This window comes from Megascapheus bottae, chromosome 1, assembly GCF_031878675.1.
Source record: "Megascapheus bottae isolate mThoBot1 chromosome 1, mThoBot2.hap1, whole genome shotgun sequence".
Lineage (NCBI taxonomy): Eukaryota > Metazoa > Chordata > Mammalia > Rodentia > Geomyidae > Megascapheus > Megascapheus bottae.
In genome coordinates, this window is record NC_143509.1 from 5,770,938 (window position 1) to 5,794,611 (window position 23,674).

At 39.5% G+C, this 23,674-nt stretch overlaps 1 protein-coding gene across 1 annotated transcript; it reads left to right on the forward strand.

Annotated features, from left to right (window-relative positions):
- Positions 1-5,803: 5,803 nt before the first annotated feature.
- On the forward strand, positions 5,804-13,764 carry LOC150068140 (olfactory receptor 7E24-like). The gene is made up of 3 exons (XM_090344310.1): positions 5,804-5,931; positions 11,312-11,574; positions 13,637-13,764. The coding sequence occupies exons 1-3, from the start codon at positions 5,804-5,806 to the stop codon at positions 13,762-13,764; spliced, it is 519 nt and encodes a 172-aa protein (XP_090200436.1).
- Positions 13,765-23,674: the final 9,910 nt, after the last annotated feature.

Sequence of the window (23,674 nt, forward strand, 5' to 3'; positions counted from 1 at the left end):
TCATAAAAAATTATACACTGTGATTAAACTGGATTCATCACAGTGAGGCAAAGCTGGTTCAACATACACAAATTAATATAATTCAACACATCAACAGGAACAAGGACAAAAGTCACATGAATGTCTCAATAGATGCAGAAAAGGCATTTGACAAGATCGAACACCCCTTTATGTTAAACGCTCTGGAGAAACTAGGAATCCATGAAACATTCCTCAATGTAATAAAGGCTGTGTATGACAAACCCACTGCTAGTATTACACTTAATGGTGAAAATCTAAAGCCATTCCCTCTAAAATCAGGAATGAGACAAGGATGCCCACTCTCTCCATTCCTCTTTAACATAGTATTAGAATTCCTAGCCAGTGCAATAAGGCAAAAAGCAAACATAAAGGGTATCCAAGTAGGGAAAGAGGAAGTAAAACTATCCCTCTTTGCAGATGATATGATTCTGTATTTAAAGAATCCTATAGACTCTACTCCCAAGCTCCTTGAGCTTATTCAAAACTTTGGAAGGGTAGCAGGCTATAAAATTAACCCTCAAAAATCAACTGCCTTCCTTTACGCCAACAGTGAGTGGAACGAGGCAAAAATCAGGAAAGCAACTCCTTTCAAAATAGCCTCAAAGTAAACAAAGTATCTAGTAATTAGCTTAACTAAGAATGTAGAGGACCTTTTTGATGAAAACTTTAAAATCCTAAAAAAGGAAATCAAAGCAGAACTAAGGAAATGGAAAAACTTCCCATGCTCCTGGATTGGAAGAATCAACATTGTGAAAATGACAATCTTGCCAAGGGCTATCTAAAAATTCAATGCAATGCCCATGAATATCTCAATGGCATTCTTCAAAGAAATAGAAGATGCAATTCAAAATTTCATATGGAATAATAAAAGACCCCGTATATCAAAAACACTTCTTAGCAGAAAAAACAGCGCTGGAGGAATTTCAATTCCTCAATTAGAGCTATTACTGAGCTCTAATTATCAAAACAGCTACTCACTGGCACAAGAACAGGCCTGAAGACCAATGGAATAGAACTGAGGACCCAGATATTAAACCACAGACCTATGGCCACCTTATCTTTGACCAGGGAACCAAACAAATAGAATGGAAGAAAGACAGCCTCTTCAACAAGTTGTGCTGGCAGAACAGGTTAAGCACCTGTAGAAAAATAAGGTTGAATCCTTCTTTGTCACCCTGCAATAGAATTAATTCCGAATGGATCAAAGACCTGGAGGTAAAAGCTGACACACTGAAAACTTTACAAGAAGGAATAGAAGATACACTAGGCCTCCTGGGCATAGGTCGAAACTTTCTTAATAAGGACCAAGAATCACAACAAATCAGAGAATGGCTGGATAAGTGGGACTGCATTAAACTGCAGAGCTTTTGTATGGAAAAGGACATAGCTTGTAAATTAATTAGGAAGCCTACAGAGTGGGAGAAGATCTTCACCATCCAAACAACGGGGAAAGCCTCATATCTAAAATATATCAACAACTCAAAAAATTGAATCACTCCAAAAGTAATCTCCAAAGTAACAACCATCCCATTAAAAAATGGGCCAAAGACTTAAAGAGAGTCTTCTCTGAAGAAGAAACAAAAATGACTTAGAGACACATGAAGAAATGCTCAACATCTCTGGTCATAAAAGAAATGCAAATCAAAACAACTCTAAAATCCCACCTCACTTCTGTTAGAATGGCCAGGATCAGGAAAACGAATAACAACAGGTGATGGAGAGCATGTGACCAGGAGGGATCCCTACTACACTGTTGGTGGGAGGGCAAACTAGTTTAACTACTATTGAAAGCAGTATGGCTGTGCCTCAGAAGGCTAAATATAGAGCTCCCCAATTACCCAGCAATTTCACTACTTGGCATTTACCCAACCATCCAGAAACTAGGGCATACTAATTCCACTAGCACAACAATGTTCATTGCAGCACTATTCACCATAGCAAAAATATGGAACCATCCTTAATGTCGCTCACTTGATGAGTGGATCAACAAGTTGTGGTATTTGTACACAATGGAATTCTATGCTGCTGTCAGAAAAAACGACATTTACCCATTTGTTAGGAAATGGAAAGTCTTACAAAAAATCATATTAAGTGAAGTAAGCCAGACTCAAAGGAACTTGGGCTCAATGGTTTCCCTCATTTGTTATAGTCAGTAGAAACCTTGGGCTCTACTAGCAGAGATTTGCAATAGAGCAAAACCTTGATACATAAGGCCATATATTATGAAGCTAATTGAAAGGACCTCCAGGATATTGAAACAAAAGCCATATAACGAATGATTGTTGTCCTTAGTGTACTATGTTATTTCTCATCTCCTTTGCTGCCCCTTGGGTATCTCATATTGTTACAGTACCTCACTTTGTTATCTGATATATTGAATTGTATTTGTATTGGGTTATTTGAAACTTGATAGGGAAGGGGGGAAAATCAAGACGGAGGTTCGGTGGGGGGAGGGTCAAGGGTACCAAGATATGTGAAAGGGTATCAATGTATGTAAATTAATGCACCTTCTATCTGGCAAATATCATGTAACCCTTTTATCAATTAGAATAAAAATATATTAAAAAAATAAAGTAAAAAATCACAGCTGTCAACTAGCCTGTAATAAAGATTAAGCTGTATTTTCTGTGATCAGACATTATAGTCCTAACACAGTTGAGTATCTAAAATGAATACATGAAAGGGAATCAATGAGAAAGAAAAAAATTCTAGGATGCTTGGGTTTGTGACAACTGAAAAGTGTGGGACAGAATGTTGTTATGAGCTGTGCATATTTGAGTTCAGTATGATTGTGGAATTCTGACTTCTTCATTAAGTGTTGTTCTTTCTCTCTCTCTCCTTTTTTTGGTTCTTTTTTTAAATTTTTTTATTTTAATTAGTAAAAGGGTTACATGATATTTGCCAGATAGAAGGTGCATTAATTCGCATACATTGATACCCTTTCACATGTCTTGGTACCCATTTCCCCCCCCCCCACTCCCTCCACCCATCTTGGTTTTCCCCCGTTCCCTATCAAATTTCAAATATCCAAATACAAATAAATTCAATATATCAGATAACAAAGTGAGATACTATACCAATATGAGATAACCAAGGGACAGCAAAGGAGGTGAGAGACAACATAGTACATTAAGAACAACAATCATTCGTTATATGGCTTTTGTTTCAATATCCTGGATGTCCTTTCAATTAGCTTCACATTATATGGCCTAATGTATCAAGATTTTGCTCTATTGCAAATCTCTGCTAGTAGAGCCCAAGGTTTCTACTGATTATGACGAATGAGGGAAACCATTGAGCCTAAGTTCCTTTGAGTCTGGCTTACTTCACTTAATATGATTTTTTCTAAGTCTTTCCATTTCCTAACAAATGGGGCAATGTCATTCTTTCTGACAGCAGCATAGAATTCCATTGTGTACAAATACCACAACTTGTTGATCCACTCATCAACTGAGGGACATCTAGGTTGGTTCCATATCTTTGCTATGGTGAATAGTGCTGCAATGATCATGGCTGCGCTAGTGGGTTTAGTATGTCCTTGTTTCTGGATGGTTGGGTAAATGCCAAGTAGTGGAATTGCTGGGTCATAGGGGACTTATATGTTTAGCCTTTTGAGGCACTGCCACACTGCTTTCCATAGTGGTTGAACGAGTTTGCACTCCCACCAACAGTGTAGTAGTGATCCCTCCTGGCCACATCCCCTCCAGCATCTGTTGTCATTCGTTTTCCTGATCCTGGCCATTCTAACTGGAGTGAGGTGGAATCTTAGAGTTGTTTTGATTTGCATTTCTTTTATGACCAGAGATGTTGAGCATTTCTCCATGTGTCTATAGGCCATTTTTGTTTCTTCTTCAGAGAAGACTCTCTTTAAGTCTTTGGCCCATTTTTTAATGGGATGGTTGTTACTTTGGAGGTTAGTTTTGGAGTGATTCAATTTTTTGTGTTGTTGATATATTTTAGATATGAGGCCTTTGTCCATTGTTTGGTTGGTGAAGTTCTTCTCCCAGTCTGTAGGCTTCCTGATTAGTTTACTAGCTATTTCCTTCGCCATACAAAAGCTCTGCAGTTTAATGCACTCCCACTTATCCAGCCTTTCTCTGATTTGTTGTGATTCTTGGTCCTTATTAAGAAACTTTCGACCTCTGCCAAGGAGGCCTAGTGTATCTCCTATTTCTTCCGGTAAAGTTTTCAGTGTGTCAGCTTTTACCTCCAGGTCTTTGATCCATTCGGAGTTAATTCTAGTGCAAGGTGACAAAGAAGGATCCAACTTTAGCTTTCTGCAGGTGCTTAACCAGTTCTGCCAGCACAACTTGTTGAAGAGGCTGTCTTTCTTCCATTCTATTTTTTTGGCTCCCTTGTCAAAGATTAGGTGGCCATAGGTCTGTGGTTTAATATCTGGGTCCTCAGTTCTATTCCATTGGTCTTCAGGCCTGTTACTGTGCCAGTACCAAGCTGTTTTGAGAATTATAGCCCTGTAATAAAGTCTAAAGGTTGGAATTGAAATTCCTCCAGCGCTGTTCTTTCTGCTAAGAAGTGTTTTTCCTATACGGGGTCTTTTATTATTCCATATGAAATTTTGGATTGCCTCTTCTATTTCTTTAAAGAATGACATTGGGATGTTGACGGGTATTGCATTGAATTTGTAGATAGCTCTTGGCAAGATTGTCATTTTCACAATGTTGATTCTTCCAATCCAGGAGCATGGGAGGTTTTTCCATTTCCTTAGTTCGGCTTTAATTTCCTTTTTTAGGGTTTTAAAGTTTTCATCAAAAAGTCCTTTACAATCAAAGCAGAATTAAATGATTTATAATCCAAAAAAGCTATAGAAAGAATCAACAAAACAAGGAGTTGGTTCTTTGAAAGAATTAACAAAATTGACAAGCCCTTAGCAAATCTTACCAAAAAAAGAAGAGAGCATATCGAAATAAACAAAATCTCAGATGAAAATGTTAATATCATGACAGAAATTACCAAGATCCAGAATATCATGAGGGAATACTTCTCAAACCTTTATGCCAACAAATTTGAGAATCTAGATGAAATGGATGAATTCCTAGCCAATATTAACATACCCACACTGAACCAAGAAGAACTAAGCCAACTCAACAGGCCTAATTCAAGCTCTGAAATAGAAATGGCAATTAGAGAACTTCCACCTAAGAAAAGCCCAGGGCCAGATGGATTCACAGCTGAATTTTATAAGGTCTTCAAAGCAGAGCTCACACCAATACTCCCCAAGGTCTTCAACGAAATTGAAAATGAAGGTTCCTTACCAAACTCATTCTATGAAGCCAGTATAACCCTCATCCCCAAACCACACAGAGATTCATCAAAGAAAGACAACTATAGACTTATATCTTTGATGAACATCGATGCAAAACTTCTCAACAAAATACTGGCCAACCGTCTACAACAACTCATCAAAAAAATTATACACTATGATCAAACTGGATTCATCACAGGGAGGCAAAGCTGGTTCAACATACGCAAATCAATTAATATAATTCAACACATCAACAGGAGCAAGGACAAAAATCACATGATTGTCTCAATAGACGTGGAAAAGGCATTTCTCTCTTTCTTTTTTTATTCAACGTCTGCAATCAATGCGGAGCTGTGTAATCTAACACACATCTCGGAATTTTATCTCATGGGACTCTCAGATGACTCTGAACTACAACCCATGGTCTTTGGGAACTTCTTGTCCATGTACCTGATCACTGTGTCCGGAAATCTGCTCATCATCCTGGCTATCACCTCTGACCCCAACCTCCACACCCTGATGTATTTCTTCCTCTCCAACCTGTCCTTGGGTGACATCTGCTTCATCTCTACCACCGTGCCCAAGATGCTGGTGAACCTGCAGAATCACAGCAGCGTCATCTCTTACTGCGGCTGCCTGACCCAGATGTCTCTTTTCATTTTATTTGGAAACACAGATGTTTTGCTTTTTACTGTCATGTCCTATGACCGCTATGTGGCCATCTGTCACCCCCTGAATTACCCTCTTATCTTGAACCCTCATCTCTGTGTCTCCTTAGTTCTCTTGTCATTTGTCACCAGCTTCTTGTAAGGTCAGCTGCATATGTAGATGGCTTTACAGATGACCGATTTCAAGGAACTGGAAATCCTAAGTTTCTTCTGTGACCCTTCTCATGTCCTGGATCTTTCCTGTAAGCACACACTCACTAATAGTTTATTTAAATACATTATTGGCACCATATACACTTTCCTTCCTGTCTTAGGGATCCTTTTCTCTTACTACGAGATTCTTTCTTCTGTGCTGAAAATGTCATCTTCAAGCAGGAAGTACAAAGCCTTCTCTACATGTGGCTCTCACCTGTCCATGGTCTGCTTATTCATTGGGACAGCATTTGGTGTCTACTTTGCATCAGCTGTGTCACATTCGCCCAGGGGCAGTGCTGTGTTCTCAGCAATGCACACAGTAGTCACTCCTCTCCTGAACCCTTTCATCTACATCCTCAGAAACAGGGACCTCAAAAGTGCCCTGAGCAGATTGTACAAACCAGGAGCTGACACCAGGATGTAGCAAGTTTATTTGTTATGTGGTTTTGACAGAAGCAAGAATCTTCAGCATATAGTCCTATAAATTCTACCTGTCTGAATACTGTATGCGTTTAGTTTAATTAGTACAATCCATTAGCAGTGGAAAACCATTCTGGCTATGTCAGGATGGATTCCTTAAGGAGGAATATATCTTTGTAATGTTTAAATTGTTAGTTTGTAAAGATAGATGAATGTCTACAGATGGTAGGCCGGACAAAGAATGTTGCAATGATTGGGTGATGAATTTTTTAATATGTACATTTTACCTTAATACTATTGGACAGTCTTTGAATTCAGAACTTTCTGATTGGTTTCCAGCTATCTTTTCCTGCCCTTTTGTAAATGGGCTACCATTACATAAGTCTGTTCATTCTGGACAATGTAATTCTTTCCTTCCCTCTCTCCCAGTTTTTCCCTCTGATCATTACCTATGAGATTTTAAATTCAATTTCAACTTAGTATCTAGTGAGTTTCACTGTTTCATTTGTTCACCCTCTTCTCTTCATTTCTGTGTCCCCTTACATTCCTAAATACAGATAAACAAACAAACAAGGCAAAAGGAAAAGAAAGTAAAAATAACAAAGAAAATCAACCTCTTGTTTACACTTCCTGGAGTTCATTTTGATAAATAATGTTTTATGTGATCAGATGCTCACAGGTATTGAGCCTTTGTGATTCTCTCCTGAGTGTAGCTGACTTTCCTTGAACTGCATGTGCATGCCTAGCATCTTGTATAATTTATCATAAAGTCTATTACCAATAATACATCAGACAAATGCTTAATATCCAGTATCTACAGGGAACTGACGAAACTAATCGCCTTCAAAACCAAAAAACCAATCACCTAAATTGGCAAGGGAACTAAAGAGAGACTTGTACAAATGTAACTATATAGACTTAAAAATCTTTGATGGGCTATAGACTCTATAGACATAATATTTTACTACATATATTAATGGGTATCTATGGCATACAAAGATGCAACTTAATTTGAATCATGTTCTATGTAAATGCTAGTAATGATATATAGAGATTTCCTTCTTGAATACTTTTTGTTTAACACAACATTTGAAATATGATGTAGAAAGCAATGTCAATAAAATCTTTAAAAAGAAAAAATATCACAGAATGGATTCTATATAGGTGGACATGGAGGATTTCCAGCTGCAGTGTCATATGGTGTTGGAGATTTTGATGAGATGCCAGAGGACATGCTGATGATGGGCTTTCCTACCATCATGGACCCTGATTTGCAGAACTCAGAATCACAAAATTTGATTCAAAGTTTTCAATTGACTCACTAACATCTATGGAGGGGTAGAAAAATAAAAAAGGTTGTTCAAAATAATTGATTTTACCTTGTCTTCTGGTAAACAAAGGTTCCAAATATTATGTCAAAGGACAGCATCTAAAATATGGCTAATTGGGGCCAGGAGTTTTGGTGGTAGAGTGTTTGCCTAGCAAGGGCAAAGACCTGGGTTTGATTCCTTGGTACAACACGCACAGAAATAGATGGAAGTAGTGCTGTGCCTCAAGTGGCCTTGAGCTCTAGCCTTGAGGAAGTCCAAGGCCTGTGTCCAGACCCTGTATTGAAGCCCCAGATCTGGCAAAAAATATGGTTAATTATAGGATATACAGGAGTGCAATTCCAAGTTGTAAGTCTTTTGAGTAGTCCCCAGAAAATTTAACAACAGAAATATGCTGACTATCAGTGTCCTGAGTGGGATTCCATTTAGAGGTACAGGAATGAATGGAAACAAACAATTGTGGGAGAATGCAGTCATAATACTCAATGTTCATGTGTATAAAAAAGGAAATTTGGATCTTTTTTGGGGTGTGGGGGTCATGGTGCTTGAACTGTGGACTGGGCCCTGTCCCTGAGTGCCGGGCCAGCCCGCAGCAAAACTGGGTTCGCAGATTGGGATTCCTGAAATAGGGGGCAAGGACTAGGAAAAAATAGAAGAGAGACAAACACATCAGGTCCAGTAGGTCTGCAGCCCAGGTAAAAACTGCCGCCTCATTTATTCTCCACTCCAGGCTTCCTTCCCTTCTTGAAACCCAGGGAACTTCCAGGTGTTACATTCATATGGTAAATCTCAGGTCATTTAAACAAAATAAGGCCAGAAAACAATAACACAATAAAGCCATTGTCTGATGCAAATCAAGGTACAGTTTGATTCCACTCTGGCTCCCAATACCTGAGCACTTCAGCTCAAGGTTAGTGCCCTACCACAGGACCTGGGTGCTGTCCCTGACCTCTTCAGCTCAAGGATAGTTCCCTACCATTGAGCCAAATTTCTGCTTCCAGCTTTCTAGGAATTAATTGTATATAAGAATCTGTGGGCTTTGTTTTGCCTGGCTGGCTTTGAACAAGATCCTCAGACCTCTGCCCTCTGAGTAGCAAAGATTACAGGTGTGAATATACATTATACAAGGGTGTGGACATATTAATTTGAAATCTCTTTCTACAAAGAAGTCAAGATAAAAATTTTGAAGAGAGAAGGTAGCTTAGTCCTATTATTAAATTATATATACTTCAACAATCATCAGTGATTTTGGTGAAATGCAAACTTTTATAAAATTGTACCAGTTAACTATATGGGGAGAGCCAATCACACAAGTGACATGAAAGTGACATCAGCAAACATTCATCTCCCTATAGTTCATAATAATACACGATCAGTCACACTCTGATATTATATATTGTCATTTGATATGTCTCAAACACGTTCTGTAAATCAAAGAACTTTCTGCAATAGCTTATGCATTCATTTTACGACCAAGTCAAAAATAATGTTTGTTTATTGTTTATCTGATGTAAAACACTTTTAGCTGTGCACCTGTGCTTCACACCAAGAATCCTAGCTACTCAGGAGGCAGAGACCTGAGAATTTCTGTTTCAAAGCCATCCAGGGCTGGGAAGTACATCAAAATTTTATGTCCAATTAATCACATACACACAACCCCCCACAGCAAGAAGTCAAGCTATGGCTCAAGAAGTAGAACAATAGCCCTGAGCAAAAAAGCTCAGGGAAAGTGTCCATATCCTAAGTTCAAACTCCAGGACTGGTACAAACAAAGAAGCAAAGAGGCAAGCAAACAACAACAAAATCATCCACCATGCTTTCATGAGCCAGCAGTTAGAGGCTCACCTCTGAGATATGAGCATTCAGCCAGACCTGTGCATTAAAAAGTCCTAGATCCTATCTATAAATTACTAAAAACAAAAAAGGAGGTTGTACATAATTTGCCAAGAAATCACAAAGCCCTGAGTTCAAACACCAGTGCTACCAAAACCAAAATGATCTGTTTCTGTCCACTTTTAAAAAAAATTATCTTTTTGTTTTTATTATAATGTATAGTGGGGCTACAGGTATATTTGACACATAGTTGGGGTTTTCATTATTTATTAAAATTGGAATAAACAAAATAAAATGTGCTTAGAATGGTTAAAACATCAGGAAACGCTAAAGGTAAATAAAGCTGTGTGATGCTGGTTTATGCCTGTCATCCTAGCTACTCAGGAGGCTGAGATCTGAGGGTCATGGTTCAAAACCAGTTCATCAGGAAGGACCAAGAGACTCTTGTTTTCAATGAGCCCCCTGAAAACCTGATGGTGCCTCCTGTCTCAAAGTGGTAGAGATTTAGTCTTGAGCAATAAAGCTCAGGGACAGCATTCAAAAGAATATCATGACTGCATTTGGTCATATACATATGGGGGAAGGGATCCAGACAAAGTGAGGGGATGGGTAGGGCATGAGAGAGTGTAGAAGAACTGTGGAATATATGACTTGATTACAGAGCCCATAAATAAACATGACAAGTTAAATCCTCTGGTACAACTATGTAACCATAATAATATTTTGAGAAAGGGAAAAGAAAGAAGTCACTGAGATTAAGAGATCTCAAGTGGTGAGATTTCAAAACTAAAGCTGTTACGATTTCTGGAATTTAGCACTGCAATCCTTTTTTCTGGGTCTTGAACTCTGGACCTTACCCTGTTCCTGATTTTTTTTCTTTTTGTCAAGGCTGGCACTGCTTTCATTGAGACGTAACTCCTTTCAACTTTTTTGGTGTTTAATTGAAGGTCAGAGTCTTGTTGTCTTTCTCCAACACATAAGGATGTCCATTTCGAGATCCCTATGTAGATTTGTTGTGTATTGGAAAACAACTTCTTTCCTTCCTCATGTGAGAAGCATAAAGCTTTAGGCTCTACCTCATTTCCCTGCCATCTGCTTAGGATCTGCCACAACATCTCTTACATCCAAGGGAATTCCTGCACTAGTAACCACAGCAGAGGTATGGTAACGGTGAAGGTGCTATTCAATGCACAAATGTTAATCTGATATTAGAGTGCTTAGCTAGCATGCATAGAGCCCTGGGTTCAACTGCTCAGTGCCTATGACCGCTTTGTGGCCATTTGTTACCTGCTGCACTACCCGGTCCTCTTGAACACTCGCTGCTGTTGCATCTTAGTACTGGTGTCTGCTTTGTTTAGTTTTCTGGATTCCCAGGCACACAATATATTGATCTTACAATTCACTTGCTTTAAAAGTGTGGAAATCCCAAATTACTTCTGTGATGCTTCTCAAATATTTAAACTGTCCTGTTCTGGTTCCCTTACAAATAGCTTGTTCATATATGTAAGTACTGTCATCTTTGGGCTATTTCCTCTTTCAGGGATCCTTTACTCTTACTACAAAATTATCCCTTCCATCCTCAGGATCCCCATAGAAAGTGGGATGCACAAAGACTTCTCCACGTGTGGGGCTCACCTGTCGGTGATTTGCTTTTTCTACGGCACCTTGTTTGGTATGTACTGCGATTCCACTGTGATCCATGGCTCCAAGAAACTCGTGGTGGCCTCGGTGATGTACACAGTGGTCTCCCCCATTCTGAACCCCTTCATCTACAGCCTGAGGAACAGGGACATTAGCAGGACTCTGAGGAGGCTGGGCATCAGGATCCTCGGAACCCAGGACTTGGGTAGGACACTTAACTAACTGGAAGAATTAGGCAGCTCTCTGCTTCTTCTTCCATATGGAAAATGTGAAGAGTAATTGGCTAATTAATTCCCTATCTTGTTCCCTCATTGCACAGTAGTTAAGAGCTTTAGGATTCTGGAGACTGAGTAGTTAGAGACACATGCAAAGATTCAATTCTGGAGAACAAAAGGTTTTTCTGCAGAGGAGTAGTGCCTGTGAGGTTCTCAATGCAATTGATGTAAATAGAATGTGCACAGAAGAAAATTACAATGGTATTTTAGACTCTAAGAATTTCCTGGAAGAAATGGAAAGACTTAGAAAAAATTATATTAAGTGAAGTAAGCCAGACACAAAGGAACATAGGCTCAATGGTTTCCCTCATTTGTCATAATCAGAAGAAACATTGGGCTCTCCCATCAGAGATCTACAGTAGAACAAAATCTAGATACATAAGGCCATATAGAATGACACTAAATGAAAGACCTCCAGGTTATAGAGACAAAAGCCATATAATGAGTGATTGTTGTCCTTCCTGTACTGTGTTATGTCTCATTTTTTTGCTGTCCTTGGTTATCTCATATTCTTACAGGATTTCACCTGGTTATCTGCTATATTGTATATATGCATATTTGGTTATTTGAGGTCATATAGGGAAGGGAGGAAAACAAGATGAGGGGTGGGGTGGTGGGAGGGAAATGAGGACCAAGACATGAGAAAGGGTATCAATGCTTGTGAAGTAATGCACCTTCTTTCTGGTACATGTAATGCAACCATTCTATTAATTACAATAAAATATATGAAAAAAATAATTTTCCTGGAAGGAGAAATGATAGAAAAGGGATGAACACAATGAAATTTATTTGACCTTTGAGTTTCTTCTGGGATATAGGAAGAGTCTATACAAATTCTTCTGTGGAACTTTTCTAATTTGTTCTTCTTCAAACGCAAGCATATATTCTGAGAAACTGGGTACTTTTGAGGTCTGTGTTGTAACTTCAAGTCTCCTTACAGTAGCTAATAGGCCTGGTCTTCACCCACCTTCATTTTGAACGAGTGCAATTCTGATGGGCTCACAGCTGAGTATCTCGTGCCTGTGGTTTTTGCCTCCTGGGCACTGGCTGCCCTCACAGGAACCCTAGAGTTGAGGCTGGAGCTTTCATCCACCCTCAGTGGCAGGGAGTTTGGGAGTCAATATTCCCTTGTCATGATCTGGATGAGTAGATGAAGTCATGTGCACTCAAGGTCATTTTTCATCAAGAAGAAAACCAATGGCAAGAGAATATGAGTAACTTTAACTCTGAAGGTCAGGAATATCTTTTGTCTGTTATGGAGGTTGAACTCTTCCGGTGTGTATGGGCCTTGTCTAGACCTGTGGGTGAGCTGGACATGGCTGTACATCTGAGCTGAGGTGGTGGTGAGACGTTACCCCACTGCTGGACCTACTGAACCTAGTTGGCACTGGTTGAAAGAGACTGGTGAAGTGTCTCTAGTGTTAACTGAAACAGGTTGGCACCACTACTGAGTATTTTATGTTCTGTGTACAAAATGAACCCACATTGAACCTGAATCCCCTGGAAACTGGACCAGAACTGAATCAGGATAGTTAATGCTGCCTTTGAGTGAGTTGAGCCTACGTGCAGAAGGTTGCTTCTGGTCAGGTAGAAAGTGGGCTGAGTAGGGGGAGGAATTTCTTTCTGAGGTGGTTTACATAGCCTCTCTGGATCTTTTTCTGGGTCTGTGTTGGATGTTCTGCAGAATGAAGTAGGGGAAATGGGAATGGCTCACACAACCACTGTCCAGCACTGGAGGGGACAGGAAGGAGAAGCTGGGCTCAGCGGGGTCTGTGCTGCTGACTGCAGAGCTGGTGATGTTATGAGCTGAGTGGGATGAGGGGCTGTGTCTAGAAACCGCCCCACCCCCCCTAGGTTGAATCCTATAGGTGAAAACAGTGTGGTGAGTACACAGGTGGTCCATTTAGATGTGTTAGACGCCCAGATGTGGTGTAATTTGCTGTGGAAGTGCTCCACTGTGTGTTCCTCCTCTTCCCTCTGCCCTCCTCCCAGTGCCTTCATGGACAGAAATTGCTGTTTTCTCCAGCAGCCTGGTGGTGAACCGCCTGGCTCCAGTGCGTCTCTACAACCTCACAGGCCGAATCCCACACTGCCTTTCTCTCAATCATCTATCCCAGTGATGTACTTAAAATGTTTTTAACTCTTTTATTTACCAAATATTTTTAATTTTTTTAAATTGGTGTCACTATTTATTTGTGAATTTAGTTCTTGGACTCCGGTCCTGGTACTTAACAAAGTGTATTAGGCGATCCAAATCTAAGAAATAGTTTTTCCCACCATTACAGAATTGAATTCCTACAATATGAATACATGAATAAAATGAATACATAAGCTATCTTACATTGCAGAAGGTTCATTGATTTACAGAACGTGTTTGAGGCATACCAAATGACAATATATAATATCAGGGTGTGGCTGATCATGTATTATATTTTTAGTTTATTTTTTTATTGTAATTAGAAAAAGGGTTACATGATATTTGCCAGATAGAAGGTGCATTAATTCACATACATTGATACCCTTTCACATGTCTTGGTACCCGTTTCCCTCCCACCCACATCCCCCTCCTGTCTTGGTTTTCCCCCCTTCCCTATCAAATTTCAAATATCCAAATACAAATAAATTCAATATATCAGATAACAAAGTGAGATACTATACCAATATGAGATAACCAAGGGACAGATGAGAGACAACATAGTACATTAAGGACAACAATCATTCATTATATGGCTTTTGTTTCACTATCCTGGAGGTCCTTTCAATTAGCTTCACTTTATATGTCCTTATGTATCAAGATTTTGCTCAATTGCAAATCTCTGCTAGTAGAGCCCAAGGTTTCTACTGATTATGACAAATGAGGGAAACCATTGAGCCTAAGTTCCTTTGAGTCTGGCTTACTTCACTTAATATGATTTTTTCTAAGTCTTTCCATTTCCTAACAAATGGGGCGATGTCATTATTTCTGACAGCAGCATAGAATTTCATTGTGTACAAATAGCACAACTTGTTGATCCACTCATCAACTGAGGGACATCTAGGTTGGTTCCATATCTTTGCTATGGTGAATAGTGCTGCAATGAACATGGCTGTGCTAGTGGGTGTAGTATGTCCTTGTTTCTGGGTGGTTGGGTAAATGCCAAGTAGTGGAATTGCTGGGTCATAGGGGAGTTCTATGTTTAGCCTTTTGAGGCACTGCCACACTGCTTTCCATAGTGGTTGAACGAGTTTGCACTCCCACCAACAGTGTAGTAGTGATCCCTCCTGGCCACATCCCCTCCAGCATCTGTTGTCATTCGTTTTCCTGATCCTGGCCATTCTAGCTGGAGTGAGGTGGAATCTTAGAGTTGTTTTGATTTGCATATCTTATATGACCAGAGATGTTGAGCATTTCTTCATGTGTCTATAGGCCATTTTTGTTTCTTCTTCAGAGAAGACTCTCTTTAAGTCTTTGCCCATTTTTTAATGGGATGGTAGTTACTTTGGAGGTTAGTTTTGGAGTGATTCAATTTTTTGAGTTGTTGATATATTTTAGATATGAGGCCTTTGTCCGTTGTTTGGTTGGTGAAGATCTTCTCCCACTCTGTAGGCTTCCTGATTAGTTTACTAGCTATGTCCTTTGCCATAAAAAAGCTCTGCACTTTAATACAGTCCCACTTATCCAGCCCTTCTCTGATTTGTTGTGATTCTTGGTCCTTATTAAGAAAGTTTCGACCTGTGCCAAGGAGGCCTAGTGTATCTCCTATTCCTTCCTGTAGACTTTTCACTGTGTCAGCTTTTATCTCCAAGTCTTTGATCCATTTGGAGTTAATTCTAGTGCAAAGTGACAAAGAAGGATCCAGCTTAATTTTCTGCAGGTGCTTATCCAGTTCTGCCAGCACAGCTTGTTGAAGAGGCTGTCTTTCTTCCATTCTATTTTTTTGGCTCCCTTGTCAAAGATTAGGTGGCCATAGGTCTGTGGTTTAATATCTGGGTCCTCAGTTCTATTCCATTGGTCTTCAAGCCTGTTCCTGTGCCAGTACCAAGCTCTTTTGAGAATAATAACTCTGTAATAGAGTCTAAAGTTTGGAATTGAAATTCCTCCAGGGCTGTTCTTTCTGCTAAGAAGTGTTTTTGCTATACGGGGTCTTTTATTATTCCATATAAAATTTTGGATTGCCTCTTCTATTTCTTTAAAGAATGACATTGGGATGTTGACGGGTATTGCATTGAATTTGTAGATAGCTCTTGGCAAGATTGTCATTTTCACAATGTTGATTCTTCCAATCCAGGAGCATGGGAGGTTTTTTCATTTCCTTAGTTCTGCTTTAATTTCCTTTTTTAGGGTTTTAAAGTTTTCATCAAAAAGTTCCTTTACATTCTTAGTTAACCTAATTCCTAGGTACTTTATTTTCTTTGAGGCTATTGTGAAATGAGTTGCTTTCCTGATTATTGCCTCGTTCCTCTCACTGTTGGCATAAAGGAAGTCAGTTGATTTTTGAGGGTTGATTTTATAGCCTGCTACTCTTCCAAAGTTTTGAATCAGCTCAAAGAGCTTGGGAGTAGAGTTGATAGGATTCTTTAAATACAGAATCATGTCATCTGCAAAGAGGGATAGTTTTATTTCCTCTTTCCCTACTTGGATCCCCTTTATGCTTGCTTCTTGCCTTATTGCACTGGCTAGGAATTCTAGTTCTATGTTAAAGAGGAGTGGAGAGAGTGGGCATCCTTGTCTCGTTCCTGATTTTAGCGGCAATGGCTTTAGATTTTCACCATTAAGTGTAATACTAGCAGTGGGTTTCTCATACACAGCCTTTATTACATTGAGGAATGTTCCGTGGATTCCTACTTTCTCCAGAGCTTTTAACATAAAGGGGTGTTGGATCTTGTCAAATGCCTTTTCCGCATCTATTGAGACAATCATGTGATTTTTGTCCTTGCTCCTGTTGATGTGCTGAATTATATTAATTGATTTGCGTATGTTGAACCAGCTTTGCCTCCCTGTGATGAATCCAGTTTTATCATAGTGTATAATTTTTTTGATGAGTTGTTGTAGACGGTTCGCCAGTATTTTGTTCAGAAGTTTTGTATCGATGTTCATCAAAGATATAGGTCAATGGTTCTCTTTCTTTGATGAATCTCTGTCCGGTTAGGGATAAGGGTTATACTGGCTTCATAGAATGAGTTTGGTAAGGAACCTTCATTTTCAATTTCGTTGAAGAGCTTGAGGAGTATTGGTGTGAGCTCTGCTTTGAAGACCTTATAAAATTCAGCTGTGAATCCATCTGGCCCTGGGCTTTTCGTAGGTGGAAGTTCTCTAATTGCCATTTCTATTTCAGAGTTTGAAATAGGCCTGTTGAGTTGGCTTAGTACTTCTTGGTTCAGTGTGGGTATATTAATATTGGCTAGGAATACATCCATTTCATCTAGATTCTCAAATTTGTTGGCATAAAGGTTTGAGAAGTATTCCCTCATGGTATTCTGGATCTTGGTAATTTCTGTCGTGATATTACCATTTTCGTCTGCGATTTTGTTTATTTCGATATGCTCTCTTCTTTTTTTGGTAAGATTTGCTAAGGGCTTGTCAATTTTGTTAATTCTTTCAAAGAACCAACTCCTTGTTTTGTTGATTCTTTCTATAGTTTTTTTGGATTCCAAATCATTTAATTCTGCTTTGATTTTAATTATTTGCTTTCTTCTACTGTGATTAGGGTTGGTTTGTTGCTCTTTTTCCAGGAGCTTAAGGTGAGACATTAACTTGTTGGTTTGCAATTTTCCAACTTGTTGTTGCAGGCACTCAGCGCTATAAATTTTCCTCTGAGTACTGCCTTTGCTGTGTCCCAAAGGAGTTGGTATTTTGTGACCTTTGGCTCAAGTTAGCAATCCTAACTCCTCTGGAGATGGCAATCTGAAGTTCATGGTTCCAACACGGCTGCTGGAGAATTGCAGTGACCTGTTTTCCGTAATGAAGTAAGCGCCTCAAAATGAATACCCCCTTCAAAAAATGAGTAAATGAGAGTTTTGACTCAGTAGTAAAGCACCATCCTTAAGCAAGGAAACCTCAACAACTAATTATCCACTGTAAAGATTTTGTTACTCAGTTCGTTGGTACTGAAGACCCAACACTCAATGTATTTTTTTTTGGTTAGTCTGCAATATAAAACTGACCTAAAAGCCAATGAAATACTAGACTGATGTTATACCCTCAGTCTAAGGCTATAATTTACTGGAAGAAAAAAGCCACTATTATAAATTTTTAATATTTTTTCTATGAAGGTGAAATATACATTGTTGGAGTGAAATAACTTTTTTGTCATGAACATAGGGAATAGAAAGATGCTTTCTGTCAACAACAGTAAAAGTATCAACTAAGGATATACTGGAGATTCCAAATCATTTAATTCAGCTTTGATTTTAACAATTTGCTTTCTTCTACTGGGATTAGGGTTGGTTTGTTGCTCTTTTTCCAGGAGCTTAAGGTGGGACATTAACTTGTTGGTTTGCAATTTTTCCAACTTGTTGTTGTAGGCACTCAGCACTATAAATTTTCCTCTGAGTACTGCCTTTGCTGTGTCCCAAAGGAGTTGGTATTTTGTGTACTCCTTACTGTTAAATTTCATAAACTGTCGGATTTCTGTTCTGATCTCTTCGATGACCCATTGGTGATTCAACAATGTGTTGTTCAGTCTCCATCAGTTACAGGGTTTTCGTTGGTGGAGATGTGTGTTCGGTTCCAGTTTGATGCCTTTGTGGTCTGAGAGTGTGCATGGAATAATTTCAGTGTTTCTGAATCTGTCCAGGTTTGTTTTATGGCCTAACATGAGATCTATTTTGGAAAGTGTTCCATGTGCTGCTGAGAAAAACGTATATTGTGTTGTTGCTGGGTGGAATATTCTGCAGATGTCTGTTAGATCTAGTTGGTCTATATAGTTGTTCAGTTCTAAGGTTTCTCTGTTGAGTTTTTGCCTTGTTGATCTGTCCATAGGTGAGAGTGGTGTGTTAAAGTCACCGACAATCACTGTATTTCGATCTATGTATGGTTTCAGTCTAAGTAAAGTTTGCTTGATGAAGTTCGGAGCACCGGGATTGGGTGTGTAAATATTTAGGATCGTTATGTCTTCCTGGAGGAAAGATCACTTTAGTAGTATGTAGTAACCTTCTTTGTCTTTTCTTACTAATTTTCGTTTGAAGTCTATTTTATCTGATATGAGGATGGCAACTCCAGCCTGTTTATGGGGTCTGTTATCTCAATACAGTTTATTCCAACCTCTCACTTTCTAAAGATGCTTGTTTTTTTGGGTAAGATGTGTCTCTTGAAGACAGCAGAACGATGGCGCTTGCTTTTTGATCCAACTAGACAGCCTATGCCGTTTAATTGTAGAGTTAAGTCCATTGATATGGGAGTTAGGATTGAGAGATATTTATTAGGTCCTACCATTTTTGAAAGCTTTTATTTGGGCCTGTGTCTTAACAGTTCTTGTGGTCCTTAGATGGTATGCTGTTTAGGTGCCATTTCTTTCCCTATATTGCATTTATTTTGGTTTTCTATGTATAGAACCTCTTTGAGAACTCTCTGTAGTGTTGGTTTTGTTGCGACATATTGTTGCAGCTTTTCCCTGGAATGGAATGTTTTTATTGTTCCCTCAGTTATGAATGAGAGCTTAGCTGGGTACAGTATTCTTGGTTGGTAGTTATTTGACTTAAGGGCATGACATATATGCTTCCAGTCACTTCTTGCTTGCATGGTCTCTGGTGAGAAGTCTGGGGTTATTCTGATTGGTTTTCCTTTATAGGTTACTGAATCCTTTTCCCTGGCTGCCTTTAGGATCCTTTTTTTGGTTTCTATTGATCCAGTTCGGATTACGATGTGACAGTGGGATGTTCTTTTCTGGTCAGGTCTGTTTGGGGTTCTAAAACCTTCTTGTATCTGGATGGGCCTGCCCTTCTGGATATTTGAGAAATTCTCTGAGATCATTGCCAATACCATTGACCTCTTTCTCCATGTCCTCCTCAATACCAATTAGCCTTAAATTAGGTTTCCTAATTGTATCTTGGACCTCCTGAAGCGCTCTCTCATTTTTCCTAGATTTGGATTGACTCATTTTCTGTTCTTTCTCTATAATAACTAAATTATCTTCAGCCCCGGAAATTCTTTCCTCTGCATTGTCTAACCTGCTATCAAAGCTATCTACTTTATTTTTCATCTCCCTTGCTACTAATTGCTCATTTTTGATGCCTTGCATCTCTTCTTTTACATCATGTATGGATTTCTTTAGCTCCTTGATTTCCATTTGAGTGGTTAGCTCAGTAGCTTTATTTTCTTTGAACATTTGCTGGAGTTTGGTCACCTTTTTATTTGTGGATTCTATGAATTCATCCACCTTTCTTCGAAAAACCTTTATTACGGCCTCCTTTATGGCTTCTTCTTTTTCACTTATCACCTTGTTTGTGGTTTCCTCTTGTTCAGCTATGGCTTCCTCCCTTATCTCTTTCTTTATGTTTTCACATTTTTCATTAATGATGTTTATCAATTGCATTTGTACAGCACTTGGAAGACTCTCCTCTAGATTTGTCAGTGACTGTTCCATTGGCTGTTTACATTGTGTGGGGGTTTGGGGAATGTTGTTTCTTGATTTGACATTTTTCTTGAGTTTCTTGTTCTGCCCATTTGAAAATGGGAGCAAGATTAATACTAAACACGATTATAGTTTTTCAAATATAACCAACCTAAACCTCTGTAGCTGGCAGACACTAGATGTTCACAAGTTTTGATTGGTGTTATCACTTTTTGTGCAGTTACCGACCAGTCTAATAATCCACTGATAAGCGATTTATACCCAAGACAATAAGCCTCTCAATCTAATCTCTATTGTCTTTAAGTCCCTCTGAGCCTAGAGAATAATTAAACACCTAGATATACAGTGTTGCTCAACAGCAATCAAGTGTAGATCCATGCAGTATAAGGGTTGAAATACGAGCAGAGGTCCAGAGATAGAAAAATAGAATGAGGGAGGTCAGGGGGTAAGTAGGTAGCATATTTGGGTACAAAGTTTGGAAAGTATTAGAATAAAACTTATGTGTTGCCGCATGACTAGCTCTAAGCCCAACCAGTGGCCTCACAGTGGAGCATGGGATGGATCTGCGAGCTTCTGTGTGAGTGCAGTTGGCGGACATTTTCCTGTGCTGTTTCCAGGGGCAGCCCCAAGCCAAGGTCTGGGGATTGAGAGTTTCAGGGGCTCTCAGCATGACCAGCAGGAGACCCCTTTGTTCCCAGGGGCGGGACCCAGCTGAGGACGTGGGCTCCAAGGGCGGAGCCGCGCCTTTTTTGGTTCTCAGAAGGGGAGCTTGGCTGCTGGTTGGCCCTTCAGATCCCTGCTGTGTTTCCACTGCTTTGTCAGAGTCTGTGACTGTGGGGGGCCCCTCGGTGCTGTCTTGCTCAGGATTCCCAGCTGGAGGATGCCCTGCTCAAGAATTGAGGGGGGGCAGATGCTGGCTCCTATTTACCCGCACCCCCTACTTACTGTTGTAAGGCAGGGTCCCAACGCCCTCCACTCTCCAGATCCAGTGGCCTGGGAGAGGAGCCTGGTGGGCGGGTGGGAGCTGGGACAGCTCCGCCTCCCCTGGTGGGGTGCTGGGTCTTATGGGTATCTCATACTGGTATAGTATCTCACTTTGTTATCTGATATATTGAATTTATTTGTATTTCGATATTTGAAATATTATAGGGAAGGGGGGAAAACCAAGACGGGAGGGGGGGGAGGAAATGGGTACCAAGACATGTGAAAGGTTATCAATGTATGTGAATTAATGCACCTTGTATCTGGCAAATATAATGTAACCCTTTTACTAATTACAATAAAAAACAAAAATAAATAAATAAATAAAATATTTACTTAAATGATTAGCACATGAAAAAAAATGGTATACTGGAGAAGCACTCAAACAAACTTCAGACTCTTATTCTAGCTCCTAGGGAGGCTGGGATTTGAGGATCAAGGTTAAAAGCTGGGGCAAAAATGGACCTAAGACTCTTATGTCTAATTAACCTCTAGAAAATGGAAGGGGGCCTTGGCTCAAGGGTTGGGTGGTAGACTTGAGCTGAAGTGCCCAGGGACAGAACCCAGGCCCAGGGTTAGAGCTCAGAGACAGTGACCAGGCTAAGTTCAAACCCCATGACCCTCAAAACACTAAATAAGTAAAGTTCAGACTCTTTTACGTTTATACTGTGACAGAATGTATCTTCCCACCACAGTATGCCATCTTCCTGTGTTATGGAAATAAGCCTGTCAGGAACAGACCAGTCTTATGCCTTCAGAGATAGGCCTAGGTAACTTCTCCTGTGGCCTAATGTAATGTATCAGCCCAATGCATACAAAGCAGTGGTTTGGGCCTCATAAAATCATAACTTGCTTCCTTGTGCATGACATCACAAGTCCAGGATTGGGGAAGCTTAATATTAGAGCCAAGCCAAGCCAATTCTTTTGAATATATATCAATGATATAGGTGTACTTTTACTTGCTTTTTGTGTCACTTGCATTTTCCTTTTCTATTTTCAGGATTTTTTATCTGTCCTGTAAATGTCATTAAGTTAGTCTGGCTAGAAAAAAAGTTTGAAACCCATTTTAATTATTCAGCAAAAAGGCATGCTGGAGATGTAGTTCAAATGCACAAACAAGCTAAGCAAACAGGATAGAAACCGGAGATCCTGAACTTAAGCCCTGGTATTGGAGAGAAAAACCCACTGGTGTTACCATTGTTTTTTATGTCAATCTATGAAATTGTAATTCTGCATATATTTATGCTTAGAATAGCTCAGATATTATGATCAGAAAAGTACTACCTCTCCATATTCATAACTAGAAACCTATACAAATAGTATGTGTGAATTGTGAGTATGAGACTATGAATAATACAGGGGTTTCTTTAATCTCCACGTGTGAGGCGCAGATGCTTTTAATTCAGTTTTAATTAATGGATTGCCACAAGCACTGTGTTGACACGGTAGGTGTATGATGACACAATGTGACATTGATGTCACAATAGCACAATGATACCAAAATTCTGATGTGAGGTCATGATTATCTCTTTTACTGTCACAATGCCTGTCATGTCTGAAACTTTCTTAGGCTAAAATCAGGACATGAGGTCAAAGCTTCTCTGATGTAAAAATAGCCATGTGATGTCACAATGGTTAGGATGTTATGGTAGGGCAGTGATGTCATTCCATCGATGTGATGTCACAAACTATGATTTTGCACTAGTGTGTGATGTCACAATGAGATAATGATGTCCTAAGAACAATATTATTTCACACATATATACAAATTGTTAACAGAAAGTAAGAATAAAAACTAAGGCAATGTAGGCAAAGCACTACAATTGTCACTTGTCTTAAACATCATCAGTGGTAATTCTGATGGTAGACATTGGATCTGCTAGTTGAAGTGTCCAAGTACAGCAGGTTTTGACATAGGGAAATGTTGAGTATGTTATGGACTTGCTTATCTATATTACATGGTATTCTTGGGACATTAATGGAGTTAAGGGGATATAAGTTTTCTCCAAAATGTTCCAAAGTATTTGTACCACAATGTGCCATACATATACAAGTATGTAAAGACTTCATAGAAAACTGCCATTGAAATCCATGGAAAGACTTTGTGGTGAAAATTGCATACAGAAATGTTTCTTGCAGGATCCTCTTGAGTTGAAAAGTAAAGCAAGCACGTAAAATGTATTTGACATGGGATGCAGTGGTCTCAGTCAGTCCCATCAGATGCTCCACACTTTGGGTGACTGCTCAGCGTGGCCTGGACTGACCCAGAAAGGCCAGATAGTCCTTTGTGTTTTTGCATTAACCTACACTGTTTGTTAGGTATATCCATGAGAGAACCTTCCTTTCAAAGATGGGGACTGTTCACTGCATTTCAGATCCACAAGTTGATGTCCCTGTCTTGACAGTGATAAGTGCACGGTAAGAATGCAGCTGACAGATGAAGGATGGGATAAAGTGTAGGCTAGCGATGGCTGGTTGAGTCTTGGAAGGCCAAGTC

Bases quoted from the DNA above. Each gene is read 5' to 3' on its own strand.
- LOC150068140 (XM_090344310.1), top strand. From the start codon at position 5,804: ATGTATTTCTTCCTCTCCAACCTGTCCTTGGGTGACATCTGCTTCATC. The intron at 5,932-11,311 runs GTCTCTTTTCAT...TTCCATCCTCAG, and splicing joins TGCGGCTGCCTGACCCAGAT to GATCCCCATAGAAAGTGGGA. The intron at 11,575-13,636 runs GTAGGACACTTA...CCCTCCTCCCAG, and splicing joins CCTCGGAACCCAGGACTTGG to TGCCTTCATGGACAGAAATT.